General features: G+C 43.0%; 1 protein-coding gene across 1 annotated transcript in view; it reads right to left on the reverse strand.

Annotated features, from left to right (window-relative positions):
• Positions 1-11,340: 11,340 nt before the first annotated feature.
• Positions 11,341-22,892, reverse strand: part of MRAP2 (melanocortin 2 receptor accessory protein 2) — a 21,271-nt gene continuing 9,719 nt past the window's right edge. The window contains exons 2-3 of the mRNA XM_029912378.1: positions 21,171-21,270; positions 11,341-12,643 (exon numbers count right to left, since the gene is read on the reverse strand). Coding sequence (XP_029768238.1) covers positions 12,250-12,643; positions 21,171-21,270 — 494 coding nt within the window. The 3' untranslated portion in view covers positions 11,341-12,249. The remainder of the gene's footprint in view (positions 12,644-21,170; positions 21,271-22,892) is intronic.

Genomic DNA, 22,892 nt, shown 5'->3' on the forward strand with positions numbered 1-22,892 from the left:
TAGTGTCAGTCCACACTTTCACAGAACACTATGCAGTCACTTGAGTCTCTGCCTCCGATGCCATCTTCGGCTCCACAGTGCTGTCATCTGTAACTGACCCAATTCTGAAGTCCTGACCCTCCAGAAGGGGTACTGCTTAGGAGTCACCTACAGTGGAGCACCTATAGGGACACTATTAGAAGTTATTCACCTTGTGCAGTAACAATGGTTCTTAGAGATGTGTGTCCTTACAGGTGCTCCACAACCTGCCCTCCTTCCCTCTATTTTGATTCTGAGGTAGAGAAGGCGCTGACGGGTGTTAGCCCAGGCGCGCTGACTAGCCTTGTGGCATTGCACGAGGAGAGACAGCGCATGTGCGGGCCTAACGGCCACTGCTACCAAAGTTTTCCAATCAGCAGCGCAGGGACACAAGCACACCTGCAGTGGGCACCCACCAGGACATACATCGCGAAGAACTATCATTACTGCACAAGGTGAGTAACTTTTTCAGTCCATCCTCTAGTTCCTATGTGGATTTGCCATAAAAGTACGGTATCCTCTTTTGAAGTAGCAATTGACAGGACATTTTGACAGTTTGGTGAAATGTTTTAATTAGTAAAGAGAGCAAAATCTAACTTATTGTAAGATGCCTTTTTTTATAAGTACAGTAACTCCTCACTTAACGTTGTAGTTATGTTCTTGAAAAATGCGACTTTAAGCAAAATGATGTTAAGCGAATCCAATTTCCCCATAAGAATTAATGTAAATGAGGGGGTTAGGTTACAGGGAATTTTTTTCATCAGACAAAAGACTATATACTATATACTACACACACACACACACACACACACAAGTTTTAAACAAACAATTTAATACTGGTACACAGTGATGATGATTGTGAAGCTTGGTTGAGGTGGAGGAGTCAGAGGGTGGGATATTTCCCAGGGAATGCCTTACTGCTAAATGATGAACTAGCAATTGGCTGAGCCCTCAAGGGTTAACTCTCACACTCTACAAGGCAGCAGGAATGGAGGGAGGGGAGACAGCATCGCAGACAGAGACACACACCGTATGTGTGTGGGAGAGAGATGCGCATTTCTCCTTTAAGTACACTGCCTTGTTAATTAGATCAGCTTGCTGAGACAGCAGCTGCTGCCAGCAGGCTCCCTCCGTCCTGAGCCCTGGTGTGTCCCTCCTGCTCTATGGAAGATGGGGTAAGCAGGGTGCAGGAGCAGGGGGGAGGGGGACACCCTGACATTAGCCCCCCTCTTTCTCCCCCCACCCCCCGCACAGCAAGCAGAAGTCTCGGGGAGCAGCTCCAAGGCAGAGGGCAGGACCAGCAGATGGCAGTGGGGAGAGGGACAGCTGCAAGTGCGAGCCTGCTGAGCAGCTGCGGCACAGGGAACTTAGGGGAGCGGGGAGCTGATGGGGGGCTGCTGGTCCATCCTGGTTCCAAGCCCCCACCAGCTAGCTGCAATGGGCTGCTCTTCCTGCAAACAGTGGACAAAGCAGGCGCTGCCAAATGATGTTAGAAGGGAGCATTGCACAACTTTAAATGAGCATGTTCCCTGATTGATCAGCAACGAAACAACATTAACCAGGATGACTTTGTGAGGAGTTACTGTATATGTACATCTTTAGCTTCTCAGTTACATTATGACACGGTTGATTTCTTCTTTTTTCTAAAGAAATACATAACTCTACATACTGAAGCATTTTTAGTGTATGTCATTAAGTTCTAATTATATAAAGGGGTTCAGATAACATAATAAACCATTCATGTGTTGTGGTGTTACCTTCTGGGAGCCAGTATTCGTAGGGTTCTGAAAGCAGGTACACTGGGGATGGTAACTGGGCCAAGAATGTCTAGTAACAAGACAGTTCTGGATTTTGCCTGAAGCAAATTAGTACTTTCCGCTTGCTACTAGAAACCCTAATGTCTCCAAGCTGTCAGTGTATACTCCCAACAAAACTCCTCTCAAGTCTGCTGCTTTCCCAGGTCATCAAGAGAGGAAAACCTTAACTGCATTTTTAAAGACCGTATTAACATAAAAACAACATTGTTTCTAGAAATTCTAATGTTTCATCTACATAGTCCAGGGCCAAAACTGTTACCTTTTGCCCTGTTGGAAGGAATCTAGATTTGAAATTAACTGAGCACATTATTAATTTTATTATATTATATTTAATATTGCTCTTTATTATAAAAAAAGACATGTATCCATGTGTGTCTAATATGTCATTATTTGAAGATACATTCATTGAAACACAACTTTGGGAAAGGAAAGAGAGAACTTGCTACCTCAGGATCGAGAAAACTTACATATTCTACAATATGTGAATTTATGTGAAATGCTGTTATGCTGTGATGTAATATCTCCCAGATACTTTGTAACATCTAGGGTGACAGTATGGAGTTTTTATTATATAAAACAGCATTTTTAGATGCTTTCTGCGTAATGGCTAAGTTAAACTGAGGATGTTAAGCCCTAAAATTGAAGCAAGTTGGAGCCACGTGTTGCAACAATACCTCCTGCGTGTAGAGAAAGGGGAAAATCTCCTGAAACAGAGCAAAAGCGGACTGAGAAAACAGCTCATTGGCTTTTATTTTAAAATCCTCCTTTAGTGGAAGTAGTGTTATTTGTCAAATAAGTAATTCTGTATGTTCCTTTGGTGCTTTTGTCCCCCTTTACTTTTTACATTAGAGGTATCCTCATTTATTTGTGCTTATAAGTGAAGATATTTCATAAAAGTAAAAACGTAGAGTCCTTTGTAGTATCATTGGAAACTAGGAAATAATCCTGGACATTTAGTACAGATTTATAATAAATTTCCTCAATCTATTATTGTAAATAGAGGACCTGATCCTTAAAAATGTTCCCCTGTAACAGATTTTACACTTTTAAATACACAGAGCCTTGATTCCTTATGCTAGTAGCCATTTTCCACTTTAAACCCTGTAGAGGGAATTATTCTCATGTACTGGAAATGTTCTGAAAAGATAGAACAGCTGGCATGATGAGTCACTGACCTAGATTAGAATAGGCAGTCTTTAAAGAGAGAAAATCTGCAGCACTAAAGAATAGGATATGCAGCAGAGTATCATATCTTGTAGTGGGAGTTGTGACAAATAGTGGCTAAATAAAGAGAATATATAAAAAGGAGCCAAATACACAACAAACACCCTAGTTAACCACCCTAGGTTTTTTTTTTTCTTCCAGATTGCTATTGAAACAAGTGAGGAGACTGTTTATATAACTATAGATGATTTATAAAAACTATGGATACAAGTTTAAAGTACTGCATATGCCATTGCTGGGGCTTGGGAGTCAGGTTTTACACCTGCAAATCAGACTTATCCACTTTATTGGTTTTGAAAGACAATGGGGAGGACATAGACTATTGCAGAGATTAATTACTTTAAATAGGCAGGAGACAAGCCCTTGTTGAATAAATCAGTCCCTAATGTTATGAAGTACCTTGGCTGAAACAGTCTTTTATGGGAGAAAGTATCCAGAAAGTTGTAGCAAGCCAATCCAGGTGTCCTGGACTGCTGCTAGCTAGGTTTCAAGACTGGGTGTATCTCAGCCACTGAATTGATATACTTGATCCATCTTCTGGTGATGGAAAACTTCAGGTTGCCATACGAATGTTGCTAGACAGAGTATAGCAGTAGCCTTTGCCATAAATAACCAGCCAGGTGTGCCTTGGCAAGGATGGATAAGGTAGTGCACTGGTGGCTCCATGCTTTACTTTCTAGGTTTCCGAGGTTGTGTTATGTATTTGCTCACTCGCCCTGAGGGTGCTCGGGTGCAAGCTTCCACAATTCCATCCTGTCCTGTTTGTATGGGAAGCTGCTAGATGTTCTCATAATTTTGGGCTGCAGTGCCTTCAGTCTGCTTATTACTTGGATCACTTGTTCTCCTCCAGCCCATCTTCCACAGCCGGGGATAGGGCACTGGCCTCAGAGGTAGGAAAGTCTAAATTCTATTCCTTGCTTTGCTACTGATTTGTAACATCCCCAAAGTCACACTTCACCATTTCTGCCTTAATTTCCCCATTTTCAAAATGAGGCTGAGATACCCCTATCTAAGGCACTTGGAGATCTACAGCTGCAATGTACTATGTAAATGCTAAGCATTATGGAAAAATAAGGAATAAGTTGCTGTAGCTTTTAGACTTGCTGAATGAGTGTCAACGTAGACACTGGCAGGAAAACAAAGGTTAATAGTTAATAAAACTAGAGTAAGAGTTTTTACCTCAGATTTTATTAAGATAAGGGAGAACACGCAAAAAGTACACACAAGCACATTGCTCTAGCTTTACTACACCTGAAGACATAAATAGCCATGTTTGAAAACCAGGAACTATGTACCCCCCCCCCCCCAAGTAGTAGCTGGTTTTACCTTACATGTAGTATAGGGACATAGAACATATACAAAAATATACCGTACTGCTTGGTAACATTTAGTGTTGTAAGTTTCTTTGGAATTAAGAAGTACTTTTATCCCATAATTCCTTCATTTGTATAGGAAGTTTTCATTGTAATGTGTTATATTAGCGGTTATAAATTTTAGCTTTGAAGCCTATGTCCCAGAACCCCACAGGAAAATAGAAAAAAAGATGCTGTGAAATATACAGTACCAGAAGCAAGGAAATTTTCAGGCATCTTAGTGGCTATTCCAATTATCTGAATTTGTTTCAAAATATGAAACAAAAACCCACTACAGCAGAACCCTGTAGTCAATCTAATTAGGACCAGGGCCAGATTAGATAATCAAAACTTTAGATAATCCAGAGAATGGGAAAGTGTGAGGTTACAGTGCTGTCTAGCAGCCACCAGAGAGATCCGCACATACAGGACCAGAAGTGGGTGGTGGTTCAGAGAGCCGGATAATGAAGGGTCAGATAAAAGGGGTTCTACTGTATTAAATTCTCAGTGTCCCTATAAAAAGAACTTTCTAAAAATAGGTATTCTTAAACAAAAATGCAGTTTGTCATGAGTCTTCTCCTTGCAGGTAGTGCTGGGGAGTTGTCTGATCTGTTTTTGGCTTCCTACACAGAATTATTCAATCTAACTAAAGTCATACCTGGTAGCTTAGCTAGTGGTTCAACTAACCAGCATCGTCCCCTGTCATAAGATATATATAACATTAGTACAATTATAATATTTAAGAGGAGCTGGGCAGATATTTTCAAGTTTGCATTTTTTAATATACCATAATTGGATGGGGGAGGAGGGCACATACATGTGCATGGCTAAAACAAGTCTACCTTACACATAGGGCTCTTATTTTTCTATGTACTGCTCTAAACTCTCTGTATCATTCGGACAAAGAAATCATACTTCGCTTTGGAGAAAGTGCTTCTGTGTCACTACCCACTGTTCCTGACCAGAAGCCCAAAGGCAAACTCCAGCAGGGCCAAGCCCAGTTGGCCCTTCAAGGTAGCACAGTTGGCAGTCAGGGAGGGATGACACAGAGAGACAGTCTGCAAGTACAATTCCACCCCAATGAGAAGTAGAAGCATAGGCCTGCCACCTGCAGGAGCCCAGAAACAGGTCCCAAAAGTGACAACCTAGCCTATTTTTGGTCCCTCTTAACTAGAACACCTACAGCAATTTTGAGGTCTTTTATCCCAGAGCTACAAGCAAACTACTTTAAAAAAAATATTTGGACTGTAAAATATTATATTCCCTTGCTGCCCATGACTAAATCTCCTTCATGGCAAGCAGTCATAGTGAGAGGGTAGATACGCTCTAGGTGGGGCTACACTAAATTCATTGGTAGGAAATGGTTTAATAGCAGTATTTGATTGTCATTAAGCAATCAAGGTCTTGCTCCTCCACACCTTGTTCAGCAACCAGTGCAGTCCATCATAGACTGCATGTTTTGCAGGTATGCTGCAGAGACGCAAATTTGATTCGGTGGACATGGCAAATTCCTTTAGAGTCAGGCAAATCTTTTTCCTAAGCAAAATGGAAATTACTTTAGGGTCTGGGAGCTAAGCTTTAACGCTTCCTTCCCAACTCAAAAGCTACCTTAGCACTTATTAAATTATGAAGGCTTGATATTCTCTGTGCTAGAATCCTTTAATTTTATCTGAAGCAGATAATACTCATCTCAAAAAAGAAAAAACACACACCACACAGCTAGAGGCTGCATTCAGCCCCCAACCTATGCAGGCACCCCTCCCAGTGGGTTTGTAACTGAGGGCAGCAGTTGGCCATGAATATTTATACAGCTGCTGGCTTGGTCTATATGTCTGCATTAAATCAACATAGCTATGTTAGTTAGCAATATGGGGAAAAATACAACCACTTGATTGACCTAGCTATACCACTTGACCACTGTGAACACTTCCTCTGATGGAGCTAGCATGGCTGGGGGAGGTAGTGTTCCCACACCAACAGAAAAACCCCTTTCTCCAGCAGTGTAGGCTGCACACAAACTATGACAGTGACATAGCTATGGCCGTGTATTGTCAACATATCACTTACAGCTGTTTGCTGGGGGCAGTCTGACCAAAATCACAGCTAAGGGGTTGGCTGGGTCAGAATTCAGATTGAGGGCTGTGCAAGATGCAGGGGTGTTCATTAATAATATATGGAGATATACCTATCTCATAGAACTGGAAGGGACCCCGAAGGGTCATTGAGTCCAGCCCCCTGCCTTCACTAGCAGGACCAAGTACTGATTTTGTCCCAGATCCCTAAGTAGCCCCCTTGAGGATTGAACACACAACCCTAGGTTTAGCAGGCCAATGCTTAAACCATTGAGCTATCCCTTCCTGCCTTTTTTCCTTTTGATTTAGTTTTAAACCAGCACTGCCACATGGTGTTCAGGCACTGCTTGAGTGGAGGTCTTAAAGTTGAGCACCTGGAGTATTTATAATCATTAAAGAGCCACTGACTTGTTAGTGTCAGTATGCTGCTCAGGGACCAGTTATTACATGCAGTTTACCTCCAGCAGTTTCAAGGGGATGGATATGTTACACTTTCTTAAACTGCTACCAAGAATTCACTTCAGAGGTAGCTGCATTTCACTTGTGATATAATGGAGGATATCTGTGTGTAATTTTTTTTTTTTTTTTTTTGTATCAGGAGACATTATGCATCAAATGCAGCACAACTACACTAATCAATCATTTGCTACAGGGGTGAATCTGGGAATATTAGGAAATAGCCTTTCAACAAATACTAGTTGGTACCTTAAATAGCCTTCCCTGTGTCTGATCCTTCACCATTCCACTTTGAAATCTAGGCCATTTATTGATTTCACAAAGATCTCAAGAGCGCTTCAGTCACTGTAACATTCTCCTCACCACCTCTGAAGAATCCAGGTACAAAAGGTTTTGATCTAACAGCTGCAGATTTAATTCGAACAAAATTAATTAAATCTTTTAAAACTGTTAACATTGGTACAAAATAAATGCAGTATCCACCAAGCAGCCTCTGCATCCAATACAAGCTTCACAAAACACGGTATATCCCCTTTATCAGATGAGATGGAGGGAAGAGCTCACTGCCAAACCAACACACCTTCCAGCACACAACAGGATTAGAGCACACACATGACCTACTTTGTCCATGGCCCCTTCCAACATCTTAGGGCCCAAGAAATCCTGTGGCTGGCCCTACCATTACCCACTGTATATCCTGATAAATATGCAGTGACTAGACTTTTCATCTGGGGGTCCACACAAATGTTGTGGATATAGCCGCCCCCACAGAAATCAACAGCTTATTTTGATAGACATGTCCCTTCGGTACTTTCTACGGTGGATGTGGTGTTATAAGGTAGTAGCAAGAGATGCCAATACAAGATTTTTTACCCATGTCTAAACAACCTTTTGTGCAAGTGAAAAGTCCTCAAAAATATATTTAAGTTGTCAAGACAAGCTGGAAAGAAAAAATGAATAAAAGGGGATTTAAACAATTTACATTAAAGAAAAAATTAAAAAGACAAGGTGGGTCAGGTAATATCTTTTATTGGACCAACTTCTGCTGATGAGAGAGACAAGCTTTTGAGCTACACAGAGCTCTTCTTCAGGTCTGGAAAAGGTACTCAGTGTGTCCACTAAATACAAGGTCAAACAGAAAACTTGTCTCTCCCACCAACATAACTTGATCCAATGAAAGATATGATGTCACCCACTTTCTCTCTCTAACATCCTGGGACTGACATGCCTACAACAACACTGCATACAAAAAATTAAACTTAGTCATCCAAATGGGTTGACACATTAATAAGGCTCATTACTTAGAGAACATTGGCCGTGTGTTGATCAATGCAGAGATTAGTCATTGACAGTTTTAAATAAATGTATTCATTATATTAGAAGCCAAATATACTATTGCACATCATGGTGCTAGCAAAAACACTAATAGCTAGGGCCCTAACAAATTCATGGTTCATTTTAGTCAATTTCACGGTCATAGGATTTTTAAAATAAAAAAATTCATTTCAGTTATTTAAATCTGAAATTTCATGGTATTGTAACTGTAGGGATCCTGACGCAAAAGGAGTTGGGGAGGGAGGGTCACAAGGTTTTTTTGGGGGGGAGGGGTTGCAGTACTGCTACCCTTACTTCTGTGCTGCTGCTGGCGGCAGTGCTGCCTTCAGAGATGGGCAGCTGGAGAGCAGCAGCTACTGGCTGGGAGCCCAGCTCTGAAGGCAGAGCCACTGCAAGCAGCAGCACAGAAGTAAGGATGGCATGGTATGGTATGGTATTGCCACCCTTATGTCTGCGCTGCTGCTGGTGAGGAACTGCCTTCAGAGCTGGGCGCCCAGCCAACAGCTGCCTCTCTCCAGCCACCTAGCTCTGAAGACAGTGCAGAAGTGAGGGTGGCAATACCATGACCCCCGCTAAAATAACCTTGCGGCCCCCCTGCAGCTCCCTTTTGGGTCAGGACTCCCAATTTCAGAAACGCTGGTCTCCCCTGTGAAATCTGTATAGTATAGGGTAAAAAGCACACAACAGACCAGATTTCATTGGGGGAGGGGGCAAATTTCACGGTCCGTGACGCCTTTTTCATGGCCGTGAATTTGGTAGGGCCCCACTACTAGCCAATGGACTCCCTCTCAGTGATGGGCAATATGGGTGTATCTTTTTCAATATATTTGCCATATGGTTCTCGTCTAATTCTGAACGATCTGTAGTCAGTCTCATTTAGATTATACTCATCATAAAATTGTCAGTGTCAAACAGTCTTCACCACCACTACACAAGCAAGTCAAAGTGTACGCCATGCTCTGTCTTGAACAACTACAGTTGCCTCCACACTTGGCTTTTTACATCTACATGTAATGATTTCCAGGAGTGCTTCAGTGGCAGGTGTCTCTGTCATTAGTGTTGGAGAAATCTGTCCATCCTTGTGATGCCAGCTATTTCCATGTGGAGGGAAGGAGGAGAAAGATGTCAGGTCAAGCCTCCATGGCACGGTTCCAGATAAAGGTCTGGTAATCTGAATGGTTGGTATGTTGCACAAGATCATCATAAATTGGGGGGAGGGCCTTGTTCCAGGTCTGTTTGAGACAGAAAAGCTTATATCGCGCACCATTTACATGTGCTGAGTTAACCCTTTTCTATGACACAATGGCTATCAGACGTTCCTGCGCAGTTGAAATCAGCACAGGTATCTCCACCACAGTGCCAAAATTGGCAAGGCTTCTAAATTTGTGTGGATTTTTCCTAATAAACTTCCATGGCTTTAGTTTGCAAGCCATGCCAGATTGCTGGTTGAATTACACCCAGTCAGTGTGTGTACTGCTGGCAACATTCTGCATAGTTGTCCAAGTGCAGCTGCTTTGGCATGGGTTGGTTTATCTTTCACACCAGTACATACCCAAAGCTTGAGTTGTTTCCAACTTGGAAATAAAATTACTCCAGACACTGACACTGCAGTTCTCAGAGACCAAACCACTACATGAGGTTATTCTTATGAAAGCAACATGAAGTAGATGGAGTGTATCTCATTCTTTGTGCAATGAGAATAGATTTTCTTGGTCACTCCCTCTGAAGTGAAAGATATCCCCTGATCCAAGTCCCTTGTGGCATGGCTGAGGACAGGCAAAGAACAAGCTGAACAGCACTAGAGCAAGTACGCAGCCTTGCTTCACTCCATTCGAGATTTCAAATGCGTCAGAAAAGTCACCACTGGCGAGCACTTGCACTGTCATGTGGTCATGGAACAGATGGATGATTTGTATGAACCCTCTTGGGCGGCCCATTTTATGTAGAATAGCCCATAGACCCTCTGTGTTGACTGTATCAAAAGCTTTGGTCAAATCAATGAAAACTGCATTCAGGTCCATGTTGTGCTCTAAATTTTTCCTGGACCTGCCTTACGACAAAGATCATGTCTATAGTATTACTACCTGGTCTGAAACCACATTGCACTTCTGGCAGATTCTCCTCAGATATGTCTACAATGAGTCTGATCAGTAGAATGCAAGCTAGTATTTTCCCTGTTGTACAGAGAGCAGTGCCTCTGTAGTCAGCTTTGCTGCCTTTGTTTTTGAACAATGATACAATAATAGCATCTTTGAAATCTGTTGGCATTTCTTCTTCCTCCCAAATGCTAGTCAAGGTATCATGAAACACCTCGATGCCTTGGGGTCTGTTACTTTATACAGTTATGCTGGAATACCATCCTTTCCAGAGGCTTTGCCAGAGTTCTGTTGTTTGTATGGCTTTCATAACTTCCTCAACTGATGGAGGGAGATAGAGATCATCTTTGATGGATTTCTCAGGTAAATGATCATTGTGTAAGCAGATCATAAATTACACATATAGACAAAACAAGCAGCAGAGGCAATATTGAAGATAAATTTGCCATAATGAAATTAATGTATAGTTATACACATGTTAAAAGAGAGGCATTACTTTGACTTTTCAAGAAATGTGTGAAGGCAATTTGACATGATTTACAAAAAAGTATCCATAAGTCTCAGTGTTAACCACTGCATAATAGCACATCTCCCTAAAAATCACTTAATCCCGTCCTAAAAATGTGTTGGGATGCTACAAATTTTAAATTTAGGCAGGGTTTTCCATTTGGGCTCCAACTATTTATTAATTTTCTGTAAGTAATTGTCACCTCAGAGTCAATACCTCTTCCAGTTTTAAAAGGTGAAAAAAAATGTTGCAATAAAACTAAATCTCTCCCAAATTCTTTGTTGTTTTACAAAATAGCTCTCAGTGGTTTTGCAGTTACCCAAAAAATATCAGAATGCATGAGCACTACAGTCGCAAGTACTGTGCAGCCACTTGGTTGCTTTCTCTGAGTAAAGTACAGTAGCCGCAAGTATCAATTACAAACATACACTATAGTAACTGGCTATATCTGTTGTGCTGTGGACAAAACAGGAATGTTTTCAACCCTGTTTCCTATAGTTTCTGTATTAAATCCTGTGCTCACCATGTTAAAGGCTCACATTGACAATCAAGTCCACAAACCTGAATGTTATTAATTGTATGTAGAACGCATTCATTCTAGGTCACCCAGCCACCCACACCTGCAAGAATATGAAATTTTCTGAAACACTAAATATCTTCAGCAGCAGATGGTAACTGTATTTTGTAAACACTAACTGAATATAATATACAGAACAGCATCACTAGAATTTTGATAGGTGGGGTTTCAGTAGCCTCTAAAAGCTGCGAGGAGTCTTGAGTGCAGATTAATGGCAAATTTTTATTATGTTGGTTATGTTTCAAAATAATCTGCCTTTTGAATGGGGGGGGGGGAGGGGAGGAGATTCAGAGCCCGAAAAGGTGCTTCCTCTTCTTATTCCTCCATTCAGTCTTGATTTGAGTTTACTGTCCTCCTGGCCAAACAGTTCCACGCCACTCCTTTCAGAATCCAATGATACTCCTCCCTCTGCAGCTGCAGCAATCCCACAAAGCAGAATCAAGTGCATTGCAACTCTTGTCTCATGTTAGTGTGTTCTGCTACCACTAGGCAGCTGGGCATGATGGCTAGTTAAATAAAACAAATAGCAAGCAACAACAGCAATGCTGAAGAAGGTTTTGATCTTAGGAAACACTTGAAAGTGACATAAAATAAGTCTTGACAAAATATTAAGTATTTCACTTTATACGAAAGTGAGGTCAGTCAGTCAGTTCAATATTCACAACAAAACACAAGGCATAAGATATGAAATATCTTCTACTGAAATAGGCAAAAAGGTCTGCTATTAGCAGCTGAATAAGAGTTCTTGATACCACAGAAACAATAAAAGACACTGCTTTAGAAACCAAGGTTTTTCAGTCAAGGATCTGACGTGAGGCTTGGATAACTGGTTTGCTTTCTAAAATGATTGGTGGCTCTGAAATCAGCAAATCATCTTCACCCAGTGAAGAATTCTGGTCAGTGTTCACGAAGTTGGGGATGTTAAATTTTGTAAGGCAATTCAGCTCCTCCTCCAGCCTTCCACTACTCCTAGCTACTTCCTGGAAGTGAATATTACTGTCCAGACCTGGGGCTTTATGGCTTTGTTTTGCTTTGTCCAAATGCTCCACTTCATTAATGTAAAAGTGAAAGAGTGACCTGGACTCTTCAGCTACTTGACGCGAAAATACCTTGTCTGACTCCAGAGGTTTTCCAAAGTCTGCCACAAAGCTACTCACGTGAAATCTTTTTTCAGAAGGTTCTGTATTGCTGGGGGGAGGAAAAAAAAGCAAAATTATATGTACTAAAATAACCATGGAAATAAAAATAACTATTAGACTTCAAAATGATTACCTCTCAGTATCAAATGTAACTTCAGCAGGCATCAAAATTGGGAATAAATGCAAAAATATTCATTTATCGAGGGCATGCTTAAAAGACGAACTATCTTCTTCATATTTTCTGTTGTAAAATGTTTCTGTTTATTTTTATAGATGATGTAGTGCTGGAATAGATCATTAATGCCAGCATTCCTACACTGCACTTTAATATGTCAGGTGTTAGAAACCCCTGATCCTCCCATTTCATTTGATCTGTTAAATACTCCTTGTTTAGTATTATGAGTAATAACAGTAATAATTAGAGCAGCACTTAACATTTTCAGAGCATTCTACAAAGCATTAACTGACATCTGTGGAATGTATGTATGGGTACTGCCCCCATGTCTCTTTTGTGACTAGTAATCACTTGACTAGCTGGTGGTCTGCGGAAGCTGAAGTCTAGGGGACTAGATCTAGAAAGGGGACGTATACTCAGCACTTCAATGCCTAATATTTAGGAGCCCTTGCTGCCTAGTGGAATCCACAGCCCCAAGTTAGATGCACCGGTCTCTCCAAACAATACCTGGTGAGGAGTAGTTGATTCAAATCTCCCTTCTGCCTGATGTGCTGCAGGGATTTAGAGTCACATCTCCCAAGTTTCAAGTGAGAGTATTCTAACCACCAGGCTATGAAATATTCTGGGGTTGCTCGCTCTCTCACTGTCTCCTGATGAAGCTGTTCTATTATGTACAAATATTATGGGCCAGACAGAGTGAGAATGCTCTATAGCCCTATGGCTAGGGCACTCTCCTGAGAGACTCAAGTTCAAGTTCCTGTTCCAATGACTATTTAGTTATTTATACAAAGTGAAACAGCTTCAACATGAGACACAGAGAGACCGACTCTAGAATACTCTATAGCCCAGTGGTTAAGATGCTCACGCTTCTCAGATTCTGGATAAAATCCCAGCTCCATCAAAGCCAAGGGCAAAACTCCATTGATTTCAATGAAGCCAGGATTTCACCCATTGTTTCAAACTGAAGACAATATAAAAGGCCAGGAGGACAGCAGGATAGCTATGAAGACTGGATAAATAGCTAGGAGACCGAGAAATTCAAGGGAGCCTAAAGAGTAGTAGAAAACCATCCTATGCAATAAGACTTTTATACAATATATCAATACTGATAAATCAAATAAGCAGCGTAAAGTTTAAACCCTATGTTACACAGAGAAGTTCTATATGGTATAAAATGCAGGTGTATTAGAGTCAGTATGATTAGAAAAGTTTGCCCAAGAGCAAAAAACATTGTCATTTTAGAGTGTATTCTATTAGTAGAATTTCCATTACAATAATATCCTGTGCTTTACAAAGCCAGTAAGTGTGTTCTAATGTATTTTAATAGATTTGCACAGAGGAAGTTAAATTTCTGTAAAGTAAAAAAAAAAAAAAAAAAAACCACCTAGGCTTTACTATATTAAGGCCCTTTATTATTGATAGTTACCAATTTTCCCCCCAAAATTCTCAAGTTTTTCAAAAAGTCATTGTTCAGGTTTTACTGATTCCCCCGCCCCTCTCCCCCATTTTTGGGACCTGGGGAATTTTTGAAGGAGAAACAGATCGGGCTGCACTGAAGGGACGGAGTCAGGAGGGGGCTGCATCTGGTGGGATGAGTACTCAAAAGATATAGCCTCCCCTTCTGACCCTAACCCCTCAGTGAGGCCCCGTTCACTTCCCCTGCATGGGGGCTGGTGGAATGAGATGGGCAAGGAATTGGGCCCCTGCAGCTGAGACAAGCCAACTACTGCAGGCAGTGGAAGGCTTCCTCAACTGCCACATACAGAGAACACCGTCACTGCCCGTTGTTTTCAGTTTTTAAACCAATTTGCTCACGCTTTTTAAATTTTTGAATAAAAACTGATAAATTCCTGGGAAATTTAAAACAAAATAAATATCAAAAAGAAAGGGGATTAGATGTTTTGCACTATTGGGCACAATACAAGCTACAATGATTGATACAGATATTCTTTTTCTGTTTATATTAGTCTGCCTTGGTAATTCTGAGAGCAGTTTGAAGCTGTGCAATTATATTAGGGCTGGTCTACACCCAGCCGCTAGTTCGGCGGCTGGGGATCGAAGTTCTGGGTTCGACTTATCGCGTCTGGTCTGGACGCGATAAGTCGAACCAGGAAGTGCTCGCCGTCGACTGCGGTACTCCAGCTCGGCGAGAGGAGTACCGCGGAGTCGACGGGGAGCCTGCCTGCCACGTGTGGACCGCGTCTGAACCGCGGTAAGTTCGAACTAAGGTATGTCGACTTCAGCTACGTTATTCACGTAGCTGAAGTTGCGTACCTTAGTTCGACTTGGGGGGTTAGTGTAGACCAGGCCCAAGTCAACAATTTGTAAGTACAGGTTACAAGAACAGACTCATGAGGTACATATACTAGTTTTCCTAAGGCCATTTTTAAATGAGCTAACAATGGAGTCTGAAAATCTAGACTAGTTTTCATGCACAGATACAGCAAGCCTCAGAAAGAACAGGAGTACTTGTGGCACCTTGGAGACTAAGGTGCCACAAGTACTCCTGTTCTTTTTGTGGATACAGACTAACACGGCTGCTACTCTGAAGCAAGCCTCAGCAATCTTGTGTCTTGTTTTTTCCCCAACTGATTTTCTAAACATGGATAATTTACAAAAAACGCAGACAAAAACAATTCTGGTCTTATTTCCATAATTATCAAAATAGAGTTCTTATTTTTCCCTGCCCGCTACATATTCTTTCTATTCTGTCCTCACTATTTTATATCCTGACTGAAGACCTCAGGAAATCTGGTTTTGGACATCCTGTACAATTCTATTCAGAATATGCCCAGAGCCTATTTGTCTGAGGTGGTAAGCAGCCTTTGATGCACAGACTGGAGAATTCTGCTACCTATTCTGGATCAAGTTACATTTGTGCCCACATTAAGGCCCCTTTAACACTGCCAGAGTGGTCTAAAGCAGTGCTTCTCAAAGCCAGTCCGCCGCTTGTTCAGGGAAAGCCCCTGGCAGTCCGGGCCGGTTTGTTTACCTGCCGCATCCACAGGTTCGGCCGATCGCGGCTCCCACTGGCCGCGGTTCGCCATCCCAGGCCAATGGGGGCTGCGGGAAGCAGCGCGGTCCGAGGGATGTGCTGGCCGCCCTTCCCGCAGTCCCTATTGCCCTGGAGCGGCGAACCGCGGCCAGTCAGAGCCGCGATCGGCCGAACCTGCGGATGCAGCAGGTAAACAAACCGGCCCGGACCGCCTGGGGCTTTTCCTGAACAAGCGGTGGCCCGACTTTGAGAAGCACTGGTCTAAAGGGACAACAGTATAGCTGTGAATCAGGGTCTCTTCCAAGACCTGGGTATCCCATTAACATCAACTTGCCAGTGAAGTTCTGCAAAACAACTCACTACTGGAACTATGGGTCAGGAAAAGGTCCGATGAGGTGGGAGGGTAGGGAAAATACATCTCAAACTAAATCCACAGCCTGCAGTGACTTTTTCAGTAAATATTTACTTTTCCCAGAAAATGTTATATTCTTACACATGCATCAAAAAGAAAAAGGGAACAATAGCATTCATTGCCTTCAGAGAACACTGATAAATAATGTTTCTAGCTCAGTAAGCAATATGTTATCTGAATCCACATAAAATAATAATGCTCTAAGACACTGGAACCAGTCACTGCAGACACAGCTGTGATAATAACAAATATTCAACCATCCTACACTCAAATCTACATTCCATAGCTCCAAAGGAAGCCAAAACTAAAGTAGGCACAACTGAGAAGACTATGCTTTGCTTGGGGAATGAGGAAAAATACTAACAGACAGCAGGAGCACAGTGGATGGCTTCTGTAGGCCTTCCTTTCTCCCTAGAGGCATCTTTCCCACAGTACAAACACTTACTCATGCTGAGAGACACCCATATCATTGTGTGTTCATTGCACCATGCTCACTCCAATCATTCCTCTCCCCCCCCACTATTTGCGTGGATTACAGTAGCACATGGTGGATCAAATCAGGGATGACTGCTCCAACAAGCCAAGTACCATTTAGACATTTAAGCAAAGAGACTCTTAAGCTCTTTTGGGGCAGGGACTGTCTATATTATGACAAAACACAGCAGGAAGAGTTGACAAACAGAAGGGGGGGACGACGATGAGGTAATGGTGGAACAAGCAGTAGTCAGACTCTGAATAACATACATGAGGGAGCATTGTTATCTCCCTCCTTCACTGCACACACACAATTTCCATCTAATGGGTCATTTCAACATATCAATATTTGTATTCATTCTGAATCTGAAGGAAGATTAGTATTTTAAAAAATTCCCATGAAACAGAATTTCCGAATAATTTTGATTTAGAAAAATGAACATTTTGGCATTTTGAAATTTTATTTTGTATATCGTTTTTACATTATTTCATGACATAATATGCACTACTCCTACTACTCCTGGGAGCATTCTGCGCCAAAACATTAAAAATTCTACACATTTTAAAATTCTGCAAATTTTATTTGTCTAAGTAACACTACATAATCACACCAGTTTCAATTATTTTGGTAATTTGTTTCAAAATACCTGTCAGCAAGTATGTCTGTACCAATACAGACACACAAAAATTCCCCCAGGAGTAGAGAGTTAAAGAAACCCCTATGACAACCAAGTTCCTGTTTCTCTGCCCCCTTCCCTCCCCCAGAGCCCAGCCAGGGGGCCAGATACCTGCACTCCCTTCCCCCCAGAACACATCTAAGGAGCCCCCCCTTGCCCAGACACCCGCCACCTCAGAGCCCAAGGCTCCAGAGGGAGAGAAAGCCTGATGCTCAGTCCCAGTCTTGTACAGAGTTTCCTGTGCGCCGCCCTCTCTTCCCCTCAGGGCATGCTGGGAACTGCAGTTGCCAGGACCCCTCTAGCTCTCTTCCCATCCCCCCAGCATTGTCTTCTATTTGCGAGCTGGGCTCTGCCGGGTCCAGCAGCCCCTAGTGGGGGCCAGTAGCACTGTAGCCCATTTCTGTGAGGGAAAGGAAATTCTGTGCGCACAACATTAATTTCTGCACAATTCTGCATTGCACAGTGGGCAGAATTCCCCCAGGAGTATCCTACTGACAACAGTTGAAATAATTATTTTAAAAATAAAACAGATTAAGGGCAGCTGGTACTGAGTACTGATTAAAACATCTTCTCTTTTCTAGATCAAAGTGTCTCCTGTTTGTGCTATAAATGAAACACTGACACTCCTTGTTCCATGTGTGGATGTGGTTTAACTAGGCTGCAACTTTATTAACTCATCTGGGAACTATCCAGCAATAACTCATGCAGTCCAGGTCACCCTTCCTTAATCATTTCCACCTGACCGGGGGCTGCCGTCAGTCCCCCAACCCTCCAAAGCTGGTCCAAGCCAGTTACTGAGACTCCATTGCCCTCCCCTCATATGAGAGTTTAGGGCCTGGGGAAAGGGGGTTGTCTCCAGATATTAGAAGCCTCAATCCCATTACCTGGCTTCTTTAGGGGATGCCTTCTCCTAAGTCCACTTTCAGTTTATCAGAGAACTGGACCCCCTATAGAATGAGTAACTGCTCAGGACACTTGCATCCAGGCTTGAGAGGGGACTCAGCACTGGAGAGACAGGATTTAGATCCCCTCCCACAGGTGCACAAGAGCCAGTTACCTGAGTCCCATGGGCCCACCCACCAGGTCAAGTGATGCCTTTCCATCCTCCAACTCTCAAGTGATGGGGAACTCTTAAAGGAGCCACTACACCCTTTTCCCCCTGCCAGTGCCAACAAAGTGCAGTCAGCTCCATCACCTCCTTCAGACAGACAGAGCTGAGACTGAAACAGTCCAGAAAGATCTGCAAGTGATGTGAGATGACAAACACTATGAATAGCTAAACAATCAAGGAAAAGAGCTAGGCAGGAGCAGGCAAACTGCTCAAGAAGGGGGAAAGCAAGTATGCTTCTTTCACAGCCAATTCCTCATCCACTACAGCAGAGACCTCACTCCATAGAGAGGGCCTTTTATTTCATTTGTGGTTTGTGAGCCGAGCTCACATAGTCTAACACGGTGCTGAGTGATGGGGTCTCCATGAGCTCGCCATGTCTGAAAATCAGACCACCTATTTTTTTGTTTATTTATAGTCTTTCAATTTAGAATAAAATGTTCCTGCAACACAGGCTCTAAAATTATTTAAAATTATAAGCCAAATAAGTAGGCCAGTCAGCTCACCCGTTTTACAAAGTAGAAACTCATAATCAAAAGGTATCAGCCCAGATTTTGGCCAGCACCTCTATTCCCCGCCTCTTTTCAAAAGCCAGATGAAGGACATGGGCCCTGCAGGATTCACCAAAAATCAACAAATCCAGATTATTTCAGATCAGGGGCTAAATGGCTTTCAAGAACCCACAGGCCCTTATGCCAAACATCCTGCCAGGGACCCTGTATCCACAGTAACCTTGCATCAGCACCTCTCCTGACTGCAGCTGTGGCATGGTAGCATGGGGAGAGTGATGCTCTCTCTGGTCAACTGGCCCAAGATATAGGAGCCAAGCATCAGGTGACCACGTTTGAAAAAATTCAGCTGAATCAGTCACCTCTCTCATTTGAAGCCACGGGATCAGGATTTTCATCAAATTCCACTCTCTTGAGGGCAAGCTTCTTTACCTCCTCTGAAGGTAGAAGGTAACGGGGAATGCTTGGGGGTTGGAGTGCGCCTACTACATCAACGGCTGGAAGGCAGTGCTTGTGATGTCAGATTCTGGTAGTGCTGGGGAACTCACCCACAGCAGGTAGAAGCAAGGCTGCCTCACACTAAGTGCATATGGTAGCGAGGTGTATCACAACTCTGGGTACCCCCAGGAAGCGTCACAACTCCTAAAACCCTCAGTACCAGATTGTAAACCTTCAGCTTCTTAGAAGGAGCCATTCAGGTACAACAGCTTTAATGTAGGCTACATCTACACTGCATTTTATTCATGTATCATTTTGCCACCCTCCACACGTCCCTATTTCCCCAACCGTCTGCTCTTATCACTGCAGCCCACTTACAGGGACTTATGCAATAGATGTAATCTAGGTTACCATACATTACACACCTCTTTAGGCAGCACATAGGGCGGGGGGGGGCAAACTTTTTGGCCCAAGGGCCACATCGGGTAATAGAAATTGTATGGCAGGCCATGAATGCTCACAAAATTGGGGTTGGGGTGTGGGAGGGGGTGCGGGCTCTAGGATGGGGATGAGAGGTTTGGGGTGCAGGAGGGTGCTCTGGGCTGGGACCGAGGGGTTCGGAGAATGGGAGGGGGATCAGGGCTGAGGCAGGGGGTTGGGGTGCAGGTTCCGAGCGGTGCTTACCTCAAGCGTGGTGCAGCCCCAACCCAGCGCCCCAGCTGGAGCGCCGGAGTGGGGCTGAGCTGCATAGTGCGGCTTGCAGGCTGACTTAAAATGGCTTGCAGGCCAGATCCGGCCCACGGGCCATAGTTTTCCCACCCCTGACATAGGGTATATGTAGCTACATGCCACAGTAAAGAGCAGGCTGCATCCAATCTGCAGTGTGAAACTACATGTGTCAATGAAAGGCTCTGGCAGGGGGAGCTGCCTGAGCCTTTTGAAGCTGCCTCCCTCCTGCCAGTCTTTCACTGCAGTGGTGAAAGGCTCTGGCAGCTCTGTGCATTAGGGAAAGGATGCTATACTGCTAAAAATAGCAGGGTAGACGGGGGAGGCACTGCTTGGGCAAGTACAGAGCCCTGCAGTGTAGATACTCACAAGGTTCAGGAATGCCTAAGCCATGCCTCACTGTCTACACTGCTATTTATACCCATGCTGAGGGGCACGTAACGTGTGTACTCTACATGCTGCCAAAAGGAGTGTGCAGTGTAGATGTACCTCTAAAGGAATGTCATCAAGATTCAGAGGCCTAAAATGTAGCCTATCACCTTTCTTTTAGGCTGAAAGCGTGCACGTATGCCCATTATGCTGTCCTTCCTCTCTACTTGCGTACTGATTTTGCTAAGCAGGTGGAGGTATTAAAATATTCTATACAGAAGTGCTCTCTCAAATGAGTTCTGAAAACAAAGATTCTTGAATATTTTGGTGCCATCAACTTGGTCACAAGAACAAAATAGGCAGGCAGAGTAGAAGGGTGGTATAATATCTACACTGACAAAACACATCCTGGGACCACATAGAAACAAGCTCCCTGGATTTGTTGTCTGGTCTGCAAAAGATGACTGATGTTAGAAATTATGCTGCTCCAGCTTCTGAATAGGCAGACTTTTTAGTATCAGCTGGAAAGTATTGAAAAAAAAAATCTCCTTTTTTTATAGTAGGTAAAATTCTGGGCAGTTTAGCCTTGACAGTGTCCCCTTTACAAACAACTTAATAGAAGGGACCATCACTGTAATGGGAAAAACATTTGATCAGCACATCACATTACTGTCGCCCTCTGATCAGACTTACTCTTGGTGTGGTGCTCCAGTCTTCGTCAGCAAGGTCAGCACAAAGAACATGAAAATGACAAAAACTGCCAGACCGACCCAAAATCCAATCACAATGGAATCTGCAGGAGAGAGGTAATAAACTGATTAGTATTCCACCTTCGCTTGTAAACAGGTTCCATTCCACATAATGTGTCATGACTCAGAGTTCAGAAAGGCTTTGTTTCTTATTACAAGACACATTCAACATCCTGACCAGCCAACGTACCAGGCACTGTGTCTCTGGAAAAAGCCAATGGATATAAAAGTGACTAATTCAGCATCAGCTACATCAAGCATGCACAGCACTGAATGCAGAAACAATTCTTTTTTTAATTTCCACTTTTATAGCAATAAAACCTCAGGACAGGCCAATGTTTGGCATCCTAGGTTCTTGAACTCCTCCCAGCCACTCAGTCTCCAGCAAGTGCCCTGTACTGCTATCATTAGTGATTAATTACAGCCAATGTATGTGTTACTGTGGCTGTACTCAATAGTTACATTTGATTGGAATAACTGGAAACGCTATTTGGTCAAAAACAAGTAGTGGATAGAGCAATAAATGAATTAAATGCACAGCATTATGGTAATCGGAGCTGGTAGCAACCCCTATATTTAACTTACCTAACACTTTCCATTATAAAAGTTTCTTACAACTATTTCTTTAAGAAGCTCTCACACTAGGGTGACCAGACAGCAAGTGTGAAAAATTGGGACCGGGGTGGGGGAGAGAAATAGGAGCCTATATAAGAAAAAGACCCAAAAATCGGGACATCTGGTCATCCTCTCTCAGACTTCCATAGTTTTCAGCAGGCCTTTGATATCTGACAGGGGGAATGCCTTCAAACTACAGAAGCACCTGTTTTTGTCTCAAAGTCCATTCAATTTTTGCGAAGAAATCATCATTTCCCCTTCTCTCTGATATGCCTTAGGAAATTTTTGGCAACCTGCCAGAATAATTACTAAAAGACAACACTCTAAGTCGGGCTTGCAGCACTGCCAAAGCAGCAGCAGCACATGCTGTACTGAGCACACCAAAGAGCTACTGGAGTGAGGGGAAGACAGCTAGGCCAGGATCCCGCCAGCCCCCAGACTGAGCACATGGCCCCAGTTGTCCACACCTCCTCTGGGGGTAACCCATTGGGCAGGTGCTCCCCCAGCTCACATGGGGGGTGGGGGGAGAGAACATGTGCACACCGGGCCAGGCTCCCCACAACCATCCCAAGACCCAACACATGGTCGTAGTGACCCCCACCCCAACATAATAGCCCTCTCTTGTTGCCAACCTTAATTCACTCCTTGTGCATATATATGCATGATGAGAAAGTCTTTAACTACATGACCACATTTTTTTCCACAGGACCCGACTCATTCAGTGCACAGGCTGGATGCACAAAGAGGCAGAATTAAGGCTGCACAGGCAATTGTAAAATTTGGCTTTTCCTAACATTAAAGTGCTTTAAAAAATTGCAAATTAAACAACAACATTTTAACATAGTTTAATTGTATTTACCGTATATACTCATTCATAAGCCAAATATTTTTGGTAAAAAAGTGACGCATCAAAGAGCAGGGATCGGCTTATAAACGGGTCTACACCAAAATTTGATGATTTTAAACTCTGTGGAATCATTGAATTGAATATCTAATACATTGTTGTTTTGTTTACCTGGAGCATCTGCAGGCATGGAGCCCCTCAGCTCCC

The sequence above is a fragment of the Terrapene carolina genome, unplaced genomic scaffold, assembly GCF_002925995.2.
Source record: "Terrapene carolina triunguis isolate 2854851 unplaced genomic scaffold, T_m_triunguis-2.0 Scaffold42, whole genome shotgun sequence".
NCBI lineage: Eukaryota > Metazoa > Chordata > Testudines > Emydidae > Terrapene > Terrapene triunguis.